A 23,351-nucleotide genomic window follows, 5' to 3' on the forward strand; every position below is an offset into this window, starting at 1 on the left:
CTTCAACAACCAGACTAGCTAGTTAGCTAGTCCCAGTTTGTTGTAAGCTAATATGCTAACTGAAGCTCAAAATGTGGACATATTGTGCCCCCCCGCCACCCCCACACTAGGTCAAATTAGCCTATATTATTGCTGATTCATTGTTGGGTCACATTGTATATTAAGTGTAGCATCATTACACGTTAATAAAGCCTTAATAAACATGAAATAACTTTTCTCTGTTAATAAAGCATGTTATTAAGCATACTTAATCGTACACAGTGCGTTATTAGGTATTTCATGTTTAAATGTGTCAAAAGAGAATGCACCATATTCATAACGTTTTTCATTTGCCTAGATGCTTAATATTTATATAATTATTCATCATTACAGTTAATATGTATATGTACAGTTTTCACATTTTGATGATTTTTCTAGATGCCACTGTCAAACAAAGAGAGAGCAGCAAGGTTTCTTTACAGCTAAGCCTATTTAATTTCCTTTGAAAAAACTATTTTCAGTGTGTCCCTTTGCATAACATAAAAATTAATTATTTATATGATTTTTTCTCCTTAAAATGCTAAATTTCATTTTATGGAGTTGAGAAAACAATAATAGTATGATGCCAAATACTGTAAAACATTTTCAGACATTTTGCATCTTAAATCACATTGCAGTGTTAAAATGTGGGTAAAGAACTTTAACAAGTAGGGTCATGTTTAAAGCAAACACATTATAATGAGAAAAAATAATTGTACAAGTTTTATTTTCTGAGCTCTAAATATTGGTTACTGCCTCACTTTATATATTCATTAAGTATTATTGATTAAAAAGTTTTAATATGATAATATTTTGAAAATTCAATAACGTTATCCCGTCTGACACTTTGACTGGTGTCGTCACATGATTCTCAATTAAAACACTTAAAATACATTGTATGAAAATAAGATTTTAGTAATAAGGCAACAACATCCTCATAAAGGCAAAAACTACTTTGTGCAGTTTTGACCTATTTTAATTTTTGGTCAGTTGAAAACCTTATTCGTCACTGGGCCATCTGCTATGGCAAGACCTTTGGCATTGCAGATGGTGTAACTGTCAGCAGAATTTAGGTATTCCTGTACAGTTTGCCCCACGAGTTGCACACATTGACCCTCAGAGATTGTAACATGCACTGTGGCTGTGCAAAATACAAAAAAAGAAAATACATAATTTAGATCTAAAGTTACTACCGCTTAAAGCATTTTAAAATTCAAACATTACAATTAGGGCTACACAGTTATGAACTAATTCTTAATTGTTGATTATTTACTTTGTTTGTGTAATGGTATTTAATAGCAGCAACATTAAAATACTTATTTTCTGTGGGGCTTATACATGCCATATTTTTGTATAGGCTACACATTCCAAAAAAAGCTGAGAACTGTGTTCCTGAATCACCTCACATTGCTTAGAGGTACTCAATTCTAGTCCTGGGAACCCACAGCACTGCACATTTTGTATGTCTCCCTGATGTGACACCCAGTTCAGTTCGCAGGCCTCTCTGCTGACAAGATTATGATTTGAATCAGGTGTGCTGAATAAGGCAGACATTCAAACTGTGCAGTGCTGTGGGTCCCCAGGATTGGATTTGAGAACCACCATCATTGTCCCTTTAGCTGCATGAAAACAAAACCACACAGAAAGCCCTGTGATTGGTTACAACACTCAGACCCAGTTTAAACACTTTGGGAATAAAACAATAATGTGACTGGCGTACACCTTAATGGAATCCTAAAACTGATCAACATTCTTCACGATTAGTTAATTGTGGCAACTGTAATTCTAATCTTGATTATTGTTCAATTTAACTGTGATAGCTCTAACTACGTGGTTTAGTAAACAAAAGAATATAGGCCAACATACTGTATGGAGAAATCTTCCCACTGTCTTCAATGTCGGCGACATATATTTGTTTCCTTGCTGATCTTGAATGCTCCAGTGGATTCTGGAACGTGTTCCCTGCTTGATTAACGTTCCCTCTGGATCGATAAGGTGCGAGATGGCATTGTGGAGAAACACATGGCACAGGGAGAGGGCCAGGGCTTGCTGTTGGGATGGTGGCGTGTTGTTCTTTACTAGTGCCACAAACAGCAAATGACCCTCTGTGACGCATTATACCTGTCTGAAAGATTCCGTTGGGGTCTGGGAAAAATGTTTCTCTGGTTATGTCATCCTCCAGGTATATACTTTCCGGCTTCATCTGAAGACAGGGAAACAATGTTAGCGAGTGAGCTAGCTAAACTCTAGCTAGCTTGGTCTACTAATCAAAACTGTCTAGTTAATAACTTTACCTTAAAAATAGCCTCCAGCCGGTCCCTAGAGATATCATGGTCAGTTGCTGTCATGGTCAGTCGTTTTGCATCATGGTGCAAACTGAACTGCAAGAGGTCGTCCATGTTTGACGACCTGATAGACTTAGAGATGACGTATACTCGCGACAGCCTGCACTACACCTCAACCCTTCCCCCTCCCAATTTATCGTTATAGACTAGCCCATCTACCTTGTGTAAAATGGAAAAAATGCCACTAACTACCCCATTGTGTGCCAGTGGTGGCACGCGTGTCAACTGTTTCCAACCCCTACAGCCTTTTAAAATACTCCTGAACGTTCATGCACTAATAAGCAGACAGTTTCTTAACCCACACCCCTGGGCGAATGGTAAATTCCAGAACGCAAATTGCAATACACAAAAATTGAAAAATTGAAAATTGCTTAAAAGTCATTTATTTAAAAAACAAAACTGAAGTCACAGTTTTGAAAAAGTACAATTGAAGAAAAAGAGAGAAATTTGCAATTATCAATTCATGACGTAACCGGAAAAAAATGAAAAAACGAACATTTCCATTCAGTTTTCTATTTTTGTATTTGGGTTGGTATGGTCTGAAAAATAATCTGTAAAGTGTTACATGGACCATGTTTTTATGTGTATAAATGATATGTGAATATTCCCAACACTCTGACAGTGCAATCTCTGTAAGGGGTCTGTGATTGTTATCATATTTCTGAAATATCTCAAATACATGTCTTTATTCAGCTAAAAATGGATGGAAAGACACGTCTTATGGGGGGAATTAAATAACATGTACACTGAGTGTCTTTTTCATCATATTTATTTTCATTTTAAAGAATCAAAATTTCAAATATATCCACTTTATCAGCAACAGCGCATAACAGCAGGTGGCGGTAATGCGCTGTTAAGTTGCGATCCGCCAATAAAATAGAAGACGAAGAAGCAAAAGCGCATGAACGTGAATCCCGCGATATCTGCCTTTGATCTAGAAGGTGTCTGATCCACTACGAGAAGTGAGAACTGTCTGACTTGACTGCACTTATTTCACTCCTCCCCTGTCTGCAGCCGTCTACTTTCAAGGGGAGGCGTTTGGCATCTCAAACAAGCGTAACGTCTGCCTCAGTGAAATCAGAAGTGAGGTATTGTGTACTTGTTAAATAATCTTTGTTTCATTTTATGGTTTGATATCATATGGTTATATCGTTTTAATCGACGTTATTTCGCTTTTATAAACCGCAGTGCGCTAATGAGAATGTATTGGATGGATTCTGAAGAAGTCAACCATTTCCCCCCCGCGAAAGACAATTAACTGGCTCAGCGAAATCAAAAGTAAGTGAATTTTAAAATAATATTGGTTTGATTTTATGGTTTGATATTGTTATATGTCGTTTTAAACTATATTACTTCCCCATTTTAAGCTGCAGTGCACTAATGAGCATGTAATGGGTGGATTCTGAAGACGTGAGGATTCAGGTTGCCTCTGCGAAAACAAAAGTGAGTTTTAAAATATTTTCCGTTTGATTTTATGGTTAAATATGTTTTTTCAGGATGTCGATATCGTTTTAAACGATGTATTTGTGTTTTCCATCGAGTTGTCAGCTCAGCGCAGAAACAGCAAGTTTGAACTTTACTTCAGAGTTTTGGTCACATACTACACCGATCAGCCACAACATTAAAACCACCTGCCTAATATCATGTAGGCCCCCCTCGTGCCACCAAAACAGCTCTAACCCGTCGAGGCGTTTACTCCACAAGACCTCTGAAGGTGTCCTGTAGTATCTGTTACCAAGACATTAGCAGCAGATCCTTCAAGTCCTGTAAGTTGCGAGGTGAGGCCTCCATGGATCGGACTTGTTGGTCCAGCACATCCCACAGATGCTCACTCGGGTTGAGATCTGTGGAATTTGGAGGCCAAGTCAACACCTTGAACACTTTGTCGTGTTCCTCAAACCTAGGGGTTACCATACGTACTTTTTTGGACCCAAAAAAAAAAAGAGGCTCCGGCCGGGATTTCAGAATCGGCTATAAATATCCGGGATTTCGCTTTCTTCATATTGACGTGCAGTTGAGACTCTCATACATCGTGTATTTGATACTCCGCCCCAGTTTTCATGTTCACTTGTCCTTACGTGATTATTTTGACAGAGAGCGGCAGACTAAGGGTGCTTGGCTGCAGCCTCGCTAGGCTGGATATCTTGGCTGCCACGTCATCAAGCACCGTCGAAGGCCGTCTCACTTGTGAGGACACTTGGAAGGCAGCCTCATTTCGCAGCCTTCTTTGCCATATTTTGGAGGATGCATTGGGTGTATCCTTTGTGGCCTTCAGTCACCCATAATCCTTTGCACATGTCCCAAATTATTTTTAAAAAGGGTGGAAAACGAGTTGCGTGACCGCAGAGGCAGAAACCTTTATGACGCTGCTTTTTTTCTCTCTCTCTCAAGTTTTATTCACATTTGCACCAAGACAATATGTAGAAAAATAAAAAATGCAAGTCGTGTAGACAATGCAACAAATTAGAAGATACAAAGCACAAGATGATAAATAAATACAATTAATAAAAGGGCAGTTACATGAATTTGAAAAGCTTTAAACGTTTTATAGTTTTTACAAGTCTAGGGTTCTTTTTTTTTTTCCATATTTGAAAGGGTTTAAATATAAATTCTAAGATCAGTGTTGCAAAATTTATTATATTAAGGCTTTTTTTGAGTGACTCTAGCTTTGTGAATTAAACATTTGGCTAAAATAGGGATTAAGGACATATTTCTCGTTTTCTGAAGTATATGGGTTTTCTAAACAAAGTAAAACATCACATGGTTCTAAGCTTATGGTTTGCCATATACACTTACTAGGACATCTCATTCTAGTGCTGAATCCTGAAGAGTCTAGCCTACAGCCTCCGAAGGACTGGTCTAGGAAGGACACAGCCTTACTAGGCTGCAGCCTTCCATTTGAGAAGCACCCTAAGTGTGCAGTCTTTAAAAAAAATAAAAAAAACTCTCTCTCGCCTGCTCACTTGCTTTATGCAGCCACGCACTGTATGTGTGTAGGCAAAATGTCACCAGATGTGCTCTGCGCTCTCAACCAGAATCATAAATAACGTAAGTTGTGGAAAATTCACTTTGAAACATACTACTTATCAGGTAAACATAAACTAATAGGATGGATAAAATAGACCATGATTAAAATTTTACAACACCTTCCTCTGATATTTGTAGTGCAACATCTGTACTTGACCTGTAAAGCTGGTACTTCAATGCTAAAAAATTCAGAAAATACAAAAACAAAACACAGATCAGGCCATGTAAGGGGTGAAACAAGCGTCTACATTTTTTTTTAAAGATTTACACATTTAAAATGTATAAAAATATTATACATTTTTAAATATACGTTACAATAAATTAATTTATCTATATGAAATACAATGCATTAAAAATACCCCCTCCACCACAGTGTTCTCTTTTTGGACAACCGCAATATGGTCACCCTAACTATGTTGCATTGCTGTTTTAAGTTGCATTGTGCTAATGAGCATGTAATGGGTGGATTCTGAAGACGTGAGGATTTGGATTGCCTCAGTGAAATCAAAAGTGAGTTTTAAAATATTTTGTTTGATTTTATGATATAATACGGTTATACAGTATGTTGATGTCATTTTAAACAATGTATTTGTGCTTTCCATCAAGTTGTCAGCTCAGCACAGAAACAGCAAGGGTGTTTTTTTTTTTTTTTGGTCTTTTTTGGGGTTTTTTTCCCTCTTTTTCTCCCCAATTTGGAATTCCCAATGCACTCTAAGTCCTGGTGGTGGCGTGGTGACTCGCCTCAATCCAGGTGGCGGAGGACGAATCTCAGTTTTCTCCGCGTCTGATACTGTCAATCTGCGCATCTTATCATGTGGCTTGTTGTGCTCATTACCGCGGAGACGTAGCGTGTGTGGAGGCTTCACACTATTCTCCGCGGTATCCACTCACAACTCGCCCCACGCCCCACCGAGATCGAGAACCACACATTATAGCAACCATGTGGAGGTTACCCCATGTGACTCTACTCTCCCTAGCAACCGGGCCAATTTGGTTGCTTAGGAGACCTGGCTGGAGTCACTCGGCACGCCCTGGGATTCGAACTTGTGACTCCAGGGGTGGTAGTCAGCGTCAATACTCGCTGAGCTACCCAGGCCCCCCAGAAACAGCAAATTTGAACTTTACTTCAGAGTTTTGGTCACATACTACACCGATCAGCCACAACATTAAAACCACCTGCCTAATATCATGTAGGCCCCCCTCGTGCCACCAAAACAGCTCTGACCCGTCGAGGCATTTACTCCACAAGACCTCTGAAGGTTTCCTGTGGTATCTGGCACCAAGACGTTAGCAGCAGATCCTTTAAAGGAATAGTTCACACAAAAAATGAAAATTTGCTGATAATTTATTCACCCTCAGGCCATCCAAGATGTATCTGAGTTTCTTTCTTCATCAAAACAGAATTTAAGACATTTAGGATTTCATTTCAATGTACTCCATTTTTTGACGGTCCAAAATGCATATTTAGGGTGCATCGAAATAATCCACACGACTCCAGTCGACAAATAAAGTTCTTCTGAACACAAACGATTGATTATTTTGTGGAGGAGTCAGGAAGCGCATCATTGTTTACAAGTTAAACTTGTGCCATTCACAAACCAAAACAATTTCAAAACAATATAAAATAAAACATAATTTCTAAATAATAATAAAAAATAAACAATGTAAACAATGACGCGCTTCCTGACTCCTCCTCCACGTGATGCGTGACCTTACCAATGAGCTTACATCATCCCTCTCATGAGCGCACCTCACAGAGATGTACGGAAGCGAACATTTGTAGTTAAAAAGTATAGAAGTATTGTTTTGTTTCTCAAAATAATCAATCGTTTGCGTTCAGAAGAACTTTATTTGTCGTGTGGATTATTTTGATGCACCCTAAATATGCATTTTGGACCATCAAAAAATGGAGTACATTCACTTGCATTGTTTAGAGGAGGAGGCCTGAAATGAAATCCTAAAAGTCTTAAATTCTGTTTTGATGAAGAAAGAAACTCAGATGCATCTTGGATGGCCTGAGAGTGAATAAATTATCAGCAAATTTTCAATTTTGGGTGAACTTCAAGTCCTGTAAATTGCGAGGTGAGGCCTCCATGGATCGGACTTGTTGGTCCAGCACATCCCATAGATGCTCAGTCAGATTGAAATCTGGGGAATTTGGAGGCCAAGTCAACACCTTGAACTCTTTGTCATGTTCCTCAAACCTAGGGTGACCGTACGTCCTCTTTTTCCTGGACATGTCTGCTTTTTTTGGACCAAAAAAAAAGCGTCCAGTCGGGATTTAAAAATCGGCTATAAATATCTGGGATTTCGCTTTCTTCATATTGACGTGCAGTTGAGACTCTCATACATTGTGTATTTGATACTCCGCCCCAGTTTTCATGTTCACTTGTCCTTACGTGATTATTTTGACAGAGAGCGGCAGACTAAGGGTGCTTGGCTGCAGCCTCGCTAGGCTGGATATCTTGGCTGCCACGTCATCAAGCACCGTCGAAGGCCGTCTCACTTGTGAGGACACTTGGAAGGCAGCCTCATTTCGCAGCCTTCTTTGCCATATTTTGGAGGATGCATTGGGTGTATCCTTTGTGGCCTTCAGTCACCCATAATCCTTTGCACATGTCCCAAATTATTTTTAAAAAGGGTGGAAAACGAGTTGCGTGACCGCAGAGGCAGAAACCTTTATGACGCTGCTTTTTCTCTCTCTCTCTCAAGTTTTATTCACATTTGCACCAAGACAATATGTAGAAAAATAAAAAATGCAAGTCGTGTAGACAATGCAACAAATTAGAAGATACAAAGCACAAGATGATAAATAAATACAATTAATAAAAGGGCAGTTACATGAATTTGAAAAGCTTTAAACGTTTTATAGTTTTTACAAGTCTAGGGTTCTTTTTTTTTTTTCCATATTTGAAAGGGTTTAAATATAAATTCTAAGATCAGTGTTGCAAAATGTATTATATTAAGGCTTTTTTTGAGTGACTCTAGCTTTGTGAATTAAACATTTGGCTAAAATAGGGATTAAGGACATATTTCTCGTTTTCTGAAGTATATGGGTTTTCTAAAAGTAAAACATCACATGGTTCTAAGCTTATGGTTCGCCATGTACACTTACTAGAACATCTCATTCTAGTGCTGAATCCTGAAGAGTCTAGCCTACAGCCTCCGAAGGACTGGTCTAGGAAGGACACAGCCTTACTAGGCTGCAGCCTTCCATTTGAGAAGCACCCTAAGTGTGCAGTCTTTAAAAAAAAAAACAAAACAAAAAAAACTCTCTCTCGCCTGCTCACTTGCTTTATGCAGCCGCGCACTGTATGTTTGTAAGCAAAATGTCACCAGATGTGCTCTGCGCTCTCAACCAGAATCATAAATAAGTTGTGAAAAAAATGTTGACTTGGAAACATACTACTTATCAGGGAAACATAAACTAATAGGATGGATAAAATAGACCATGATTAAAATTTTACAACACCTTCCTCTGATATTTGTAGTGCAACATCTGTACTTGACCTGTAAAGCTTGTGCTTTTTTTTTTTTTTTTTATTCAGAAAATAAAAAAACAAAACACTGATCAGGCCATATGAGGGGTGAAACAAGCGTCTACATTTTTTTTTTTACGATTTACACATTTCAAATGTATAGAAATATTATACATTTTTAGATATACATGTAACAATAAATGTTATTTGTTAAATATATTAAATACAATGCATTAAATATACACCCCCTCCACCACAGTGTTCTCTTTTTGGACAACCACAATATGGTCACCCTAACTATGTTACTTCCCCATTTTAAGCTGCAGTGCACTAATGAGCATGTAATGGGTGGATTCTGAAGACGTGAGGATTCAGGTTGCCTCTGCGAAAACAAAAGTGAGTTTTAAAATATTTTCCGTTTGATTTTATGGTTAAATATGTTTTTTCAGGATGTCGATATCGTTTTAAACGATGTATTTGTGTTTTCCATCGAGTTGTCAGCTCAGCGCAGAAACAGCAAGTTTGAACTTTACTTCAGAGTTTTGGTCACATACTACACCGATCAGCCACAACATTAAAACCACCTGCCTAATATCATGTAGGCCCCCCTCGTGCCACCAAAACAGCTCTAACCCGTCGAGGCGTTTACTCCACAAGACCTCTGAAGGTGTCCTGTAGTATCTGTTACCAAGACATTAGCAGCAGATCCTTCAAGTCCTGTAAGTTGCGAGGTGAGGCCTCCATGGATTGGACTTGTTGGTCCAGCACATCCCACAGATGCTCACTCGGGTTGAGATCTGTGGAATTTGGAGGCCAAGTCAACACCTTGAACACTTTGTCGTGTTCCTCAAACCATTCCTGAACAATTTTTGCAGCGTGGCAGGGTGCATTATCCTGCTGAAAGAGGCCACTGCCATGAAGGAGTCTACGTGGTCTGCAACAATCTTTACATGCCAGTGTAACTGGGGGGTTTCCCAGCAGAACATTGCCCAGAGCATCACACTGTAATTGTGTTACATAGTGTTATGATATAATGATCCTGCATGTGAATTTTCACAGAGCATCTTGTGAAAGTGCTTTAATGAAAGAAAACCTGTCCTTTTGTACAAAATGAGTTAACACCTTCAGTGTCACAAATTTGCTTATTTGATTACTGTTAACAAAATTGTATGGAATCTTAAATATTTCTTATGTTGTTGTAATCATGTAATCACTAGTACGAAAGGAACGGGGAGAGAGAAGGCTATTTTATTTATATTAAGTTTTTCGCATCTGCATTCCAGTCTACATCTTGATGTAATCCTTCCTCATGATCCTCACGATTGCACGAGTCTGCTGGGTATACTGCAGTCTCGTCACTTATTTTTTTGTTTAGCCTCCCATTCAGCTCATGAAAACACGCTGTGTGATCATGAGAATTACATCAAGATGTAGATTGGAATTAATATATTTATTTATATAAATAAAGTCTGCTCCTCTCGCCGTTGCTGGCGTGCCAGTGATTACCTAGATTGCATAGGTTGCCGACCCCTGGTCTAAAAGAAGACGTGAATCATCAGACCAGGACACCATCTACCATTGCTCAATGGTCCGGTTCTGACGCTCACGTGCCCAATTTAGGCGCTTTCGGTGGTGGAAAGGGGTCAGCATGGGCACTCTGACCGGTCTGCGGCTACACAGCCCCATACGCAGCAAACTGTGGTGCATAGTGTGTTTTGACACCTTTCTGTCATGGTCAGCGTTAAATTTTTCAGCAATTTGTGCTACAGTAGCTCTTCTATGGGATCGGACCAGACGGGCTAGCCTTCACTCCCCAAGCGCAACAATGAGCCTTGGTTGCCCATGACCCTGTCCACTGGTTCACTTTTGGTAGGTACTAACCACTGCATACTGGGAACACCCCACAAGACCTGCCATTTTCGAGATGCTCATACTCAGTCGAGTCATCACAATTTGGCCCTTGTCAAAGTCGCTTCGATCTTTACGCTTGCCCATTTTTCCTGCTTCCAACACATGAAATTCAAAAACTGACTGTTCACTTGCTGCCTAATATATCCCACCCCTTGACAGGTGCTATTGTAACGATAATAAATGTTATTCACTTCATCTGTCAGTGGTTTTAATATTATGGCTGATCAGTGTATATTGTGTACAAATGCATCCAAATAAAGCTCTGAAAACAATTTAGTACCCCTGTTTGAATGCAGTCATGTAGTAGAATGGTTGCGTCTACGAATAAATGATATACGAAAATAAATGAATTAATAATTAGAGTAAGTGAACCCTTTAAGCCTTCATCTTTGAAGAGAAAAATAAAAAAGAAACACTTATTTTTTATTTTTTTATATATATATTTAAATAAACCTATTTGTCATTCGAGTTATTTTTATTGCAAGCCAATCAGATGAGCCAAAATTCAGTTTAGGACTGCCCTTGTACAAGCATTCCCCTAACCACACAATATGTGGTAGATAACCAATGGTGTAAAGAGACCCTGCAAATGAATACATACTTCTTATATGTCCGATCAATTATTTGGTAATTATTAATAATTTGTGTAACAGATTAATGGTTTGATCAAGCATGTTAACCGTGCTCTCTTTACATTTTTGTTGTATTTCATTAAATGCAACTCGCAATATTTTTTTTATTTTATTTTTTTTATTTTTTTTATTAAAACAAAATCCAACCCTGAAATCTGATTATATGGGCCTTGTTCAAAGCCGTTGTAAAATGACTATAAAACGCACACATGGGATAGCACGTTCTGTAGTACTAATTGTTTATTAAATTATTAATACATTGAACTGCTTATTAAAATGTTTTGTCTTTCATCATATTGCTGGTGCCACCATTTTATAAAAGCAACAAGCCACTCGAGCTTTGCGGTTTGCCAAAAAACACCTCTTATCCATGGTACAATCACTGTAACATAAGGACATGGTGTCATTACTGTAACATTACTGTTGTGACTGTTTTATAAAAGCAAAAAGACTCTAGTCTGTGTGTTACAATTATTTAACCCCCATTAAGAAGGATTTAGGCACTTTGCTTCGCCTCATGCCAATGACCCTGTCCCAGATGGAACACTAAAGGCCTGGGTATACTTTGTTAATCCGCATTCTGGGTCATCTCACACACGGTCGAGCACGCAGACTTTCAAAGTAAATGCAGACAGGACACGCAGACTGTGCTGGTGACAAAATTTGCCTGATGCATAATGTGCGCATTCCAATCAGCAACACGGACAACAGAAGTATACTTTGGCCATAATCCCTTGCGGACCACAAGTCCACATCAGGTGTGCCATTTGGAGCAGGGCCTAAGAATGCACCTTTCCCATGCTGAAATCACTGTAACGCACTGTCTCTTGTGGCTAGGCCTGTCGCGATTATTAAATAACCATCTGATCACGGTTATTTGATCTAACAGTTGTTATTTGAGACAACTACGATTATTGGGCATTCAAATTCCAATCAAATTTTAATGCCCAAATAAGGGAAGTTTAAGCTAATATACTGTATAAATGCCATGAACGGCACTTCTGTATCATTCAATTGAACTCCAGTCCGAGCATCACTGAACCGCACCGCGGAGGTCAACCAGCTCCTGTCCTGAAGAGCGCGCTGTCAGCAGAGGCTTGCGCCAAACTCCTGCGAAAGTACAAACAAACAAGTATTAACTTTGATACTGAACGCAAAGCGCTCCAGTTTCACTTTAAACGATCATGTAATGGCAAATGTTCCTGGTTCATACATGCTGTGTTAATGACACACAGTGACAAAGAGACAAACTTAATGTATTTCTGTGGAGTGATAAAATGATGAAACGAAATCTCAAAGGTTCTGCTTCATGGCAAATAAGGGTTGGTGGGTTTAATCAGAGCATTAAAATAAAATTTTAAAGTGTAGAAATTAGGAAATAAATATTTTACTACTGCATAATATAAATATATATACAAATTATATTTTATTACAAAATATAAAATGAGTTACAAAAACAAGTGTAAATGTAAAATTAAAGTTGACCAAAAAGAGAGATTTCAATTATTTAGAAATATTTTGATATTTTTCTTGTCATTCATATGTTTTTAAAGCATTAAAATGAAATCGTAGTTTATCCCTATTTTATTATTTGATTTGTATATTTGAAGTTAAATATGTAAAAATGACTTCTTTAGGTGTATGAAGCACACATACAGAAAAAAGCACACCTTACTAAAACATGACAGTTGTATGACAATTAATCACTAAAGCCCTTAACGAGACAATTAATTGTCACAGCCGCAATTATTTGTTTGACAATTAATCGTCAGCCAAATTTAATAATCGTGACAGCCCTACTTGTGGCTTAATGCTGTATTAGATTTTTCTTTTTCATTAGATGTTCACTGTTATTTGAGAAGTTTTTTTTTTTTCTTTTTTTTTTAAATGTGAATGTAAACTTAATGTATTTAAATGCATAAAATGTAATTAATGCATATTTTAAATGTTCTAATGTTGATAAATGTATTTAGGATGTTCACTCAACATTAGGCGTAACTGTTCACCTACTGATGTATTACATAATATAGAATGAATTTATGTGTTGCTGTAAATGTTAAATTGTTTACCAGTCATGTTGGAAATGTTTTCCTAATTCTAAACAATAAAATGTCTATTTTTCAATTAATCAAAAAGTGGGCTCAATTGGAAAACCCATGGGCTTAAATGGACATCATGTACCATTTTAAGCCCATTCACATATTTCATGAAATATTTTGGAAATTGTATGAATTGACATATATAAAACTTGAAATAAGAGAGTAATCTTCAATTTTATTTGTTTTTTATGTGTGAACTCAGGAAATATAAATAAAAGTCAAAAAACAGATTTTGGTGGGCTTAACAGGTACACTTACCCTAATGAGAGTTAATGCATTACATGACATCTGTTGTTGAAACTTAAAATTGCAAACAATTTGCGGAAGAATACATTAAGTCAGTTGTGTTCTGGCACTGCATTTCTGGCGGATGATTCTCCCAATTTGAGCTTACCTTGCCTGTGTGTGATCATGACTGGAGCATGTTGATATGTTATACGAATAAATATTTGAAATGGAAATATTACTTGCTTTAATGAAGATAGGCAACATTCTTATTTACATATTTGAATGAATTTTACACTTACAGCGCTTTTCTGACACTACACTCAAAGCACTTTTAAATAGAGAACAGGGGACTCTCCTCAGCCACCACCAGTACATCTTAATATGATGACTCAAGTGTTTTATCTACTATTAATGTTTGAATTGTACAACAGTTTTCAATTTAAGAGGTTAAACTCATGATATGATGCTCTGATACATCTGATTGAACAGTAGTCTTTTTTTTTTTTTTTTTTTTTTTTTTGTCCACAGCAGACAATGGATAAAGTCAGTGGCCAATTGCCAGATTTTCAGACAGTGTTCAGCTGTTTTAAGCAATAACTTTACTAGTTTGCTCATGAAGCTTAAATTCTTCAAAAAGGGTGATGATGAGTGAAAATGTCTGTTATTATTTTGTTTAATCATGAGTCACAATGAATGTCTTCTCTCTTGTTTCCCCCTTAGTGAACTCAACCAGTCACCAGCCCAGCCAAGTCACAACACAAGATAGCATAATGCCTTTTGACTGCAGTGAGGTAAGCTAATAAGTATGCTTTTAGTAGTTTCATACACTTTCTAAATTATTCTGGAAGTTTTGAGAAAGGTAGAGCTAATGTAGGGCCCTGTGATTTTTGCTATATTTATTGGATGATACATTTGTGTATGTGAAATGATGGTGTACAAGGACGGGATTTGGTATAGAAGGATGTGTCTTCACTCCTATAGACAATAGTTCATGACTGTCTAGACCATTTTTGTGTATATAAAATTATGGTGTTCAAGGACATGATTTGGTATAGAACGACATGTGTATTTACTTCCATAGATGACGGAAAGGTTATCTGGATCAGTTTTGTGAATGTGAATTTCGTGTCTATTCAAAGCTTATGAAGAGTATTATTTATTTAATAGGTATATTTTCATATTTGTGTTTGTCACTGTATAAAAACAAGACGACACATTATGTTTAGGAATTATGTATTAAGTGTATACCTATTTTTCTGCAGAACACTCTGCTTGAAGCTGATGATCAAACAAATGTTACACCAAGACAGCCTGATCTCAACGACTATGAGATGGAGACTTCTGTAGTTCCAAGTAAGAATGTCTAATTACTTCATGCTCATTTGATGCTTTTGTGAGTAGCCTGTTCATTATTCAGATTTCAACAGAATAGATACAGTATATAAAATCAGAAATAAATTGAATACAAAATGCAAAAGATGCATTTACACAGACTTGCAATGACTTTCCACAGCATGACAACTTAACACAGTAACAGTTCTTGGTTCATTTTTAGTCGGACATAACTGATGAACTTGCAATTCAGTAAAAGAGTCCAATTAATTCAATAACCACTCTGAATGACTTGGAATGGTGTTTGTGTTTTATTCTGAAAAGAACCGGTTCATAAAGAGTCATTTTATTAGTACAGAAAACACTGTCAGAGCACTGTGTTCCCTCCGTACAAAGTTCTAAATGAGAAATGGTTCTCTGTTCCCAACCCTAGTTCCAGCCAGGCATGATGTGACAATTTCACAGGGTTCCCACGCATCCTGGAAAACCCGAATTTCGCAATGCAGTTTTCCAGTCATGGAAAAGACATGGAAAATTTGAAGAATTTGTCTCTGCCGGCAGATGCGCACTGTGAAACAACAACGGTTAACTGTCATGAATGAGTTCCAGTCACATTCTTTCTCTGCTCATCTGCTGTCATCTCTGTTTTGCTCCGTCAAAATAGTTCAAGTATTGATATAGTACAAAATATGATTTTTTTCATTCTAACATTGCTTTTGTGTTAACCACAAAAGCATTTGAGAAACTTTAGACAACGATGACGGTTGAACCACTTTTTTTTTTTTTTTAAACAAATTCACAATCTGAATTGGTAATGTGGTGACTCGGACTTCACACTTCGGGATGTGATTTTCAATAATTTCAATAGTTACCACATGTAGTATGCGGAAAACAGACAGAATCACACAATCTAGTCATAAAAATAGCATTAGCTAGATTAAAAGCCTAGAATGTCATGGAATACAACATATTTGGACAAATTTATGTTTGAATGCACAATTAATCAAATTAAAATTGATATGTCCTAGTGTGGTAAACTGCAAAAGTCTGTGATTTAACTGAATAAATATACAGTCTGCAAGTGATGCACGCTTCAAAATTAATGTGTGAAGATGGCCGCTCATACACTGAAAACACCTCATCATGATCATCACGTGCGCCCGTGTGTGTGTGAGGTAACCATGCATTCTGAAGTGTGCTGAACATACAGGCTTTGCATTTGCTTTTTTTTTTTTATATATATATAATTTTATTATCTTCCCTGAGCTCCAATGATAATGTTCTAAAAGTTTTTTGCACCAAAACAGTCATAATTTAGTAATATGTGATCATTTTCCATCCTGTTTTTGGCCCTCTGTCTGAAACTTTCGGTTTTGGCATAAGCACCTCCTTAAAACTTCAACATAAACACCCACTGTCATGATTGGCTAACATCGTGCAGCCCCTCAAATTCAGAAAACTAAATCGGAAGAGAATGAACATTGATATTATAAAACAAAATAGCATGGTTTACACAACACCTATCCAACACATTACATCTGAATATATTAAACCGTTCATCTCAAGCACAACTGTTAACACAGGGCACCATAAACTATCAAACAGTCATGACATTTGAAATATACTTACGTTTTTGAAGTGTTTTTAACTGCCACATTCTTCAATAAGTTCCTTTGCAAAGCTTGAATCGTATTTTGTCTGTTCACAAGCAATCCATGCTGACAAGAGCTGAAAAAAAATGCACATACATAGTCCAAAGAATGGTGAAATTACGCACATAAATACTGAAGGCGCATTGAGGTGCACATTGGTGGAAACGCACTGAAACGGTCGAAGACATCCATAGTCGAAGACATCCTATGTTTACATACACCAGCAATTAAAAATAAAGCAGATGGGCGAAGGAACGTGTCCATGTTCTGTTTGTGCTCAAATAAACGAGTGGCAGCAGCTAAATTAGAGAATTGCTTCTCCCTTTCTGAGTTGTAACTTGACACCGCTTCTTTTAAAAGCGTATAGATGGCAGCAGTCATAGAGTTTGTGTAGTTCATGTTCATATAAAAAATAGTCCAGATGGGTCCCCTTAGGTGTTATGTTAGGAATAACAAGGGCTACGCTCTTTCGCTGCTTGAGCTGCGTGCCAGTGGGCGGGGCCAAGGGTGTGATGACGTATGTTGTGGGATGTGTAAATACAAATGAGCAAAGTGTTGTGATGTTATTAACACAGATTTCAAAACGAGACGTTTCAGCAGGGTGGCTGCTCTTTTTAGACTGGGGAGGAAGTTTTGAGTTCTGAAATTTACAGTATGTTTTTATAGTACATTTACCTCTTATATGTCTAAATATCAAGGAAAATTGGATTCTCCATTTCATGACCCCTTTAATTAAATCACAGCTTTATGGGGATTAATAATCACACTGGGCCATGTAGCGAACTGCTCATTTGGAGGAGAGAAACTACCGTCAAAAACACACAGAAAAGCCAAAATAAAAGCTCTGTTTAAATGGATGCCTGTACTTTTGATTAAATGTTGTACTTGTTGGGCACAAAATGTCCTGGAAAATTGTGCCTTGAAAAGAGTGGGAACCCTTTGTGAATAGCAATTTTTTTGACCACGCTGAAAGTGGAAATGCTGCACAGTGCAACAAATGCAGGTCTCCCACACTCTCAATGCACTTCACAGCTGCGGCTTCACCTTGTTAGGACAAAGAGTCAGATTAACATGATAGCGATACCTTATATTGCTTGTTACTTTATCGCATTGTTTCTGGTTAGGACACCTTGTAAACCTGTGCAAACATAGCTTCAGAAATCAAGTTGATAGAGAAATGTACACATCAAAAACACTGCAAAATGTAGACGTGTTTAATTCAGAAGATACACATTTAACACTGTTACAGCCTTGTCATCTTCCTTTGCTTTAATGACTATGTACTACAAAATGCTTTTAAGGATATCGAAAATAAGCTTTTCAAATAATTTGCATCTGGAAATCGGACATTGCTGATAGGCTGGAAACTAATGATAAAACTACAGTTGTGTAATAAAATTTGTTTTCTTTTTCATCTTGTAAGAAGCACTGTGTAAAAATAACATTTATCCTGTTTCGAGAAATGCATATCTTGCCGTGGACCATTCTCCCCTCTGAGTCAGATGTGAAGGTTATCAATGCCCTTTTGAATTTTTTAGGAGATATTTTGAATACACTAGACATTGAATAAACAAGTAATGAGCAGATATGGACAGTAACCATTGCAAACTAATTGTAATTAAAAAACTGTCATGATTTTATTTTATAATCTCATGGTTCTTAGCAGTCAAAACTTGTATCTTTATTCTTTACCTTCAATCTAGTCATTTCTCTTTAATGAAGGTTATAATTCACATTTTTACAGCTTGCTCCACTGTATGGCACACACGATGTTTTAAAAGGGCACATCATTATGTAAGCAAATATTCTTCAAAATTGCATCTAAAGATATAAATACATAAGCATGAGTATGAAATTCTATTAACACCATTCCTCAATATTTCCTCAGAATGCATCTGCATCCAATGAAGAGGATGAAGTATCATCAGAAGAAGAATTTGTTCATTGTTCTGCATCTGACACTGAAACAGAAAGTGAATTGGAAGATCCAGTTGGTATTCCAAGGAAACAGGACTTGCTAACTGCATATGGAAAAGCTACCACAACAGACCCAAACATTCCTAATAGTAATTTTGTTGCCATGGAAAGCACTGAAATGGAGAACGAAACATCCAACGCAACACAAAACATGGAACACATAATCGGTTGTTCTGCGTCAAAAAATGAGTCAACCTCTCTGGCTAAAGGGGGGCAGAATTATTGCTTTGTTTGTGGGGAAGCTCAATCCAAAATAGCAAGACACTTTAAGGTTCATGTTAAAGAAGATGCTGAAATAGCAAAGGCACTGAGTTTACCAGTAAGATCTAGACAAAGGAAACAACTGCTTGAGATGCTGAGAAACAGAGGCAACTTCAACCACAACAACAACGTCTTGAAAAAAGGAGAGGGTTCATTAAAAGTTAAAAGACGAGCCGTTCAAAAAACCGAATCGGTGCACAAAAAGTATGAATACTGTGTGTATTGCAAGGGAATGTTTGTGCGAAAAGAGCTATGGAGACACATGAGAAGATGCAAGTCTAAGCTAGCCAAGACAGATAAACCCTCTGGGGGCAGACATAGAGTTCTAACTATTGCAGCAGTGGCCAAGTCTGCCTTCTCTACGAGATTTGAGGATGGGCTACTGAGAATGATAGGATGCATGAATGATGATGAAATTGCACGTGTAGTAAGAAATGATTTTGGACTACTTGAGTTTGCTCAGTCTCTATATAATCGGCATGGGCATGACAAAGCAAAGCATGAATATATGCGTCAAAAGGTACGAGAACTTGGAAGGTTCTTATTAACATTGCGTAACAAAATTCCATCAGCCACTCTGGAAGATGCCATAAAACCAGCGAATTTTATGAATGTCATCAAAGCAGTAAAAGAAATGGCAGGATTTCATACAGATCAACATTCTTTTCAAACACCAAGCCTAGCTTTAAAAATTGGACACTCTCTCTTAAAAATTAGTGAAATTCTTCACTGCCATGCTCTTATTGCTGAGGACACAGAGTTGACAAAATGTGCCGAAGCTTTTCAGCAGCTGTACAAAGCAAAGTGGTCAGAATACATATCCCACAGAGCATTATGCACCATCAGTGATGCAAATAGTGTTGTCACGGTAACAAAATTTCAGTAGTCGGTACCGATACCAGTGAAATTTCACGGTTCTCGATAGCAATATCGATACCATAGAAAATAATTTGCTAATATGATAATGTGCTATTGAACACACTCCTTTAGCCTAAAGTTAAATTTCAATGTAAATAATAAATTAAAAGATATGCATGTTTCCTTCAAGTGTTTCTAATACTTCTTTGTTTTTAAGCAGGGCCCTACTGAAAGTTTGTATTTTTTTCCCCAAATCCTTTATTTTTTTTGTTTTTAATTTTCCAGAATTACATGTTTTAAAGTTTAATTTCATTTCATTATCAAAATAGTGTCTAATCAAACATTTTTCCTTAAACTTTTAAAGACTTTTAACAAGTAAAAAATAGAAAAATTATTTGTCAACATACCATTGCATTTCTTTAAACTTTTATTCAGTACAAAAGCACTCTTGCTTGTGATATATTGCTTAATTTTTATTATTACAACAATAATTATTGTTCTTTCTACAGTGAGGATTACATTTTACTATACTGTTATATTATATTTCTGTTGCCATTTCTTCAATTTCAGGCGTTTAGCTTTTATGAATCGTGCTTTTATTTTGATGTTTATTTTATTTTTTTATTTTTTTTTACAAGTAAACAGTTCGCTGCATGGCCCAGTGTGATTGTCAAAGCGTAAATGCTGTGATTATATAAATTATATAAAAATAACGCTTCAGAGTGGATTAGTGCTCTGCTCTGTCATCTCTCATACAACTCGAATGATTCTCAGTCTGTGAAGTTTCCAGTGTATGAGCAGTCTGCTTCACACATTCATTTAAACCCATGCAGCTTATACCAAGGTTATTATAGTTTTGCATTTTCAAATCAGTTTTTATTTTATATCGTTTTCAAATTTGCTATAAATTTCAGTTCAGATTTAGTTTCATTAATGATTTTGTTAGTTTTAGTTTAGTTTTTATTTTGTAATCACATTTCTATTTAGTTTTTATATATTTTAGTTTTAGTAATTATAGTTTTGAGTTACAGAACACTTCCAGAGTGTAGACCAAAGCAGGACATTTGAATTTAAGTTTGGCAAACTTATACAATACACTTAAAGCAAAATGAAACGGTTGAATATTTGCACAGTTTACTTATACTTGTGCATAATAACAATAACATAATGGATTGTGATTCAATAAAGTCACAAAGAACCAAACAAGCAAATCAAATGTATAAAAGTTAAATGTATGAAAATTTCAAATGAACTCAAATTCATGTAAAACATGAAATCATGTTAAACTGTTGATGCTCACTGTACGGATGGCGGGCACTCCGTCATTTGTTTATATGTTTACATTTACTGCATACGGTATGATAAATGTCTCGTATAATCTTGAAATCCATGGTCATCTGTTAAATATAGTATGTTATCCATTCAACCATGAAGCCAGAAGCCACTGCAGTGTATAAATGATCCAAATATGGTCATGAAGAAAAAAGTCAGAGACCACATGAACAGACTTCCTCATTCGGATCTATACGTATAAACTGTAAAGCAAAAAACTAATGTTTTGTCTGATGAAAGATGTCATGAATATATAGATGACTACGAAAATGTATGGTTTGTCAATATTTTCCAAGCGATCACTGGTATTTGTATAGGTTTATTGAACAGTTCTGGATCTGGCACTGGACTCAACCTGCAAATTCTAGAAATATTATGCTTTCTGCTTCATTCTATGAATGGAATCCACATGAAATCGGTAAAAGAAGCTGTTATAACAACTCGATGATAATTGAAAGCAAGACATTTGCCGTAGATTATGTGTAATTTGTAATGTTTACATGGGCTAATGCTAACGCTAGCACCTTTGCCATAGTATTGCACCCGTTACCCCAGTATGCCAGCCTTCGCCACAGTGGGACCTGACAATATTTATAGATGAAATTACTCTGATGTCACATGCTTCCGGGTTCTTTCGAGCTGCAGATTTCAATGGTGGAAACAGGCAGCACTGCAGTTTTAATAATCTTTTAAGCTTTTAGAATGTAATAATGTCTGTTAATGTTAATAAAAGTTATTATAAAGGAATATCTGGGTGGTTCTGCAACTACAGTCACTTTTGATTCTTCCAAATGTAAAAAAAAAAAAAAAATCAACCCCAATGAATTTTAATTTTAACCATTAGAGTCTGAAATGCATATAAAAAGGTACACAAAATTGCATGTCATTAAGATTTTAATCTGGAACATGTTTATTTTTTATGGTTTTCATCTCTTGTTCTTACAAAATGTCCTTACATTACAATAACGTTCATTTTATACATTTTTCTTTTTTAAATTCTATATAAATGTAAGACATTTAAATAGATTTTTTTCAAGCTTTCTGCATCTTTTAAATACTGACATTAAAAAAGAATTTAAAAAATAGGGGATTTCATGGTTTTCTCTACGTCATGTAAAATTTAGACAGTAACCTTAGATGTCAATTGTTTTCATATACAAAAGATAAAATAGTTTGCTTTATGACAGATATTGCAATTCTAATGTGTAAATCATCTCTAAGTGTTAAAATAATTTTTGCAAATAAAAATCTGAATAATTCAAATAAAGCATTACTGCGGTAATGACATCTTGTGACGGTAAGGACACAGTGTTAATGGTACATGTTAATAATGTAACCTTAACAATAGACTACTGTAGAGAACAACAGTAACAGACAAAAACAGAAGGTATTACATGTGTCAAAGATAGTAGAGGTATTGCAGTAAAGACTGGGTCAAACTGATTTTCATGTTTCAAAAATATGGCCTAAAGTTGATGTGGCACGAACATTAATACTACTACACTAACACAAACCCATAACACTAACAGCCACATCATTACATATCACCACAACATTACATTTGTGTACCAAGCCCAACTATTTCTCATTTCAGACTGAGGAGTAATCTCATTGCAACTTTGAGGCTTTTGGTACATGTAGAGGTAACTAATTAAGAGTTCCTTCCACACTGAGTAGTAAGCATCATGTGCCTTGATGTCACTGGTTTTGGTTCTGGCACAAGCCCAACCACACTCTCGTGTGTACCAGTTCACATCATCCTTCATTGGTCAATAAAACCTACTGGCCCCAACCCTGTGCATTGTTTTGACCAAAGCACAACTCTCGGTATCAACATCTTGGATGATGCCTGGATAAAGGTCATTGTCATACAGAACGACATACCATTTACCAATCAGCAATTTGACATCAGAAATTGTTTGTATCACCTTGGTTTCCTGGAATGTCGGAGGATGCTGATGGAGGGCTCCTGTGGAAGGCTTTGATGCACAAGCAAAGGTGACGCACTGTGGGCTGAAGCAGGTGCGTGGATCTGGATCTGGGTTTCTGCAGAAGCAGCTCAGCACTCTCCACATGATTTGCCCAGAGACTGATGTGTGGATCTGAAAAATATACTATTTTGGCAACTTAGCAGAATATTCTGCACAATTCTCAAACATCTTAGCCACAGGACAGAGACAATAATTCTAACGTCTACTGA

At 36.7% G+C, this 23,351-nt stretch overlaps 1 protein-coding gene and 1 long non-coding RNA gene across 10 annotated transcripts; one reads left to right on the plus strand and one right to left on the minus strand.

The window, feature by feature from the left end:
- Positions 1 to 3,311: 3,311 nt before the first annotated feature.
- Positions 3,312 to 21,898, plus strand: LOC127425701 (uncharacterized). 9 transcript variants are annotated; one of them, XM_051671941.1, is made up of 10 exons: positions 3,312 to 3,451; positions 3,552 to 3,641; positions 3,731 to 3,806; positions 4,458 to 5,411; positions 5,825 to 5,900; positions 9,190 to 9,265; positions 14,460 to 14,530; positions 15,002 to 15,092; positions 18,468 to 18,517; positions 18,612 to 21,898. In XM_051671941.1, coding segments are annotated over exons 6-10 (1,449 nt in total). In that variant the 5' UTR covers positions 3,312 to 3,451; positions 3,552 to 3,641; positions 3,731 to 3,806; positions 4,458 to 5,411; positions 5,825 to 5,900; positions 9,190 to 9,264; the 3' UTR covers positions 19,848 to 21,898. The 9 variants fall into 9 exon arrangements, with proteins under 9 accessions (XP_051527901.1, XP_051527907.1, XP_051527903.1 ...); XM_051671947.1 differs by having other exon boundaries at positions 9,196 to 9,265; XM_051671943.1 differs by having other exon boundaries at positions 4,458 to 5,900.
- Positions 3,813 to 13,643, minus strand: LOC127425732 (uncharacterized). The gene is made up of 3 exons (XR_007894660.1): positions 9,529 to 13,643; positions 6,567 to 6,641; positions 3,813 to 3,994 (listed from the first exon to the last, which is right to left on the minus strand). It is a non-coding gene; the product is annotated as an uncharacterized LOC127425732 (long non-coding RNA).
- Positions 21,899 to 23,351: the final 1,453 nt, after the last annotated feature.

The sequence above is a fragment of the Myxocyprinus asiaticus genome, chromosome 34 (assembly GCF_019703515.2).
Source record: "Myxocyprinus asiaticus isolate MX2 ecotype Aquarium Trade chromosome 34, UBuf_Myxa_2, whole genome shotgun sequence".
In the NCBI taxonomy this organism is placed as follows: Eukaryota; Metazoa; Chordata; class Actinopteri; order Cypriniformes; family Catostomidae; genus Myxocyprinus; species Myxocyprinus asiaticus.

What these genes read in the sequence shown, in the direction of transcription:
- LOC127425701 (XM_051671943.1), top strand. An exon ending in TGCCTTTTGACTGCAGTGAG is followed by an intron (nt 14,531 to 15,001) that starts GTAAGCTAATAA and finishes ATTTTTCTGCAG; the next exon opens with AACACTCTGCTTGAAGCTGA. An exon ending in GGAGACTTCTGTAGTTCCAA is followed by an intron (nt 15,093 to 18,467) that starts GTAAGAATGTCT and finishes ACATTTTTACAG; the next exon opens with CTTGCTCCACTGTATGGCAC.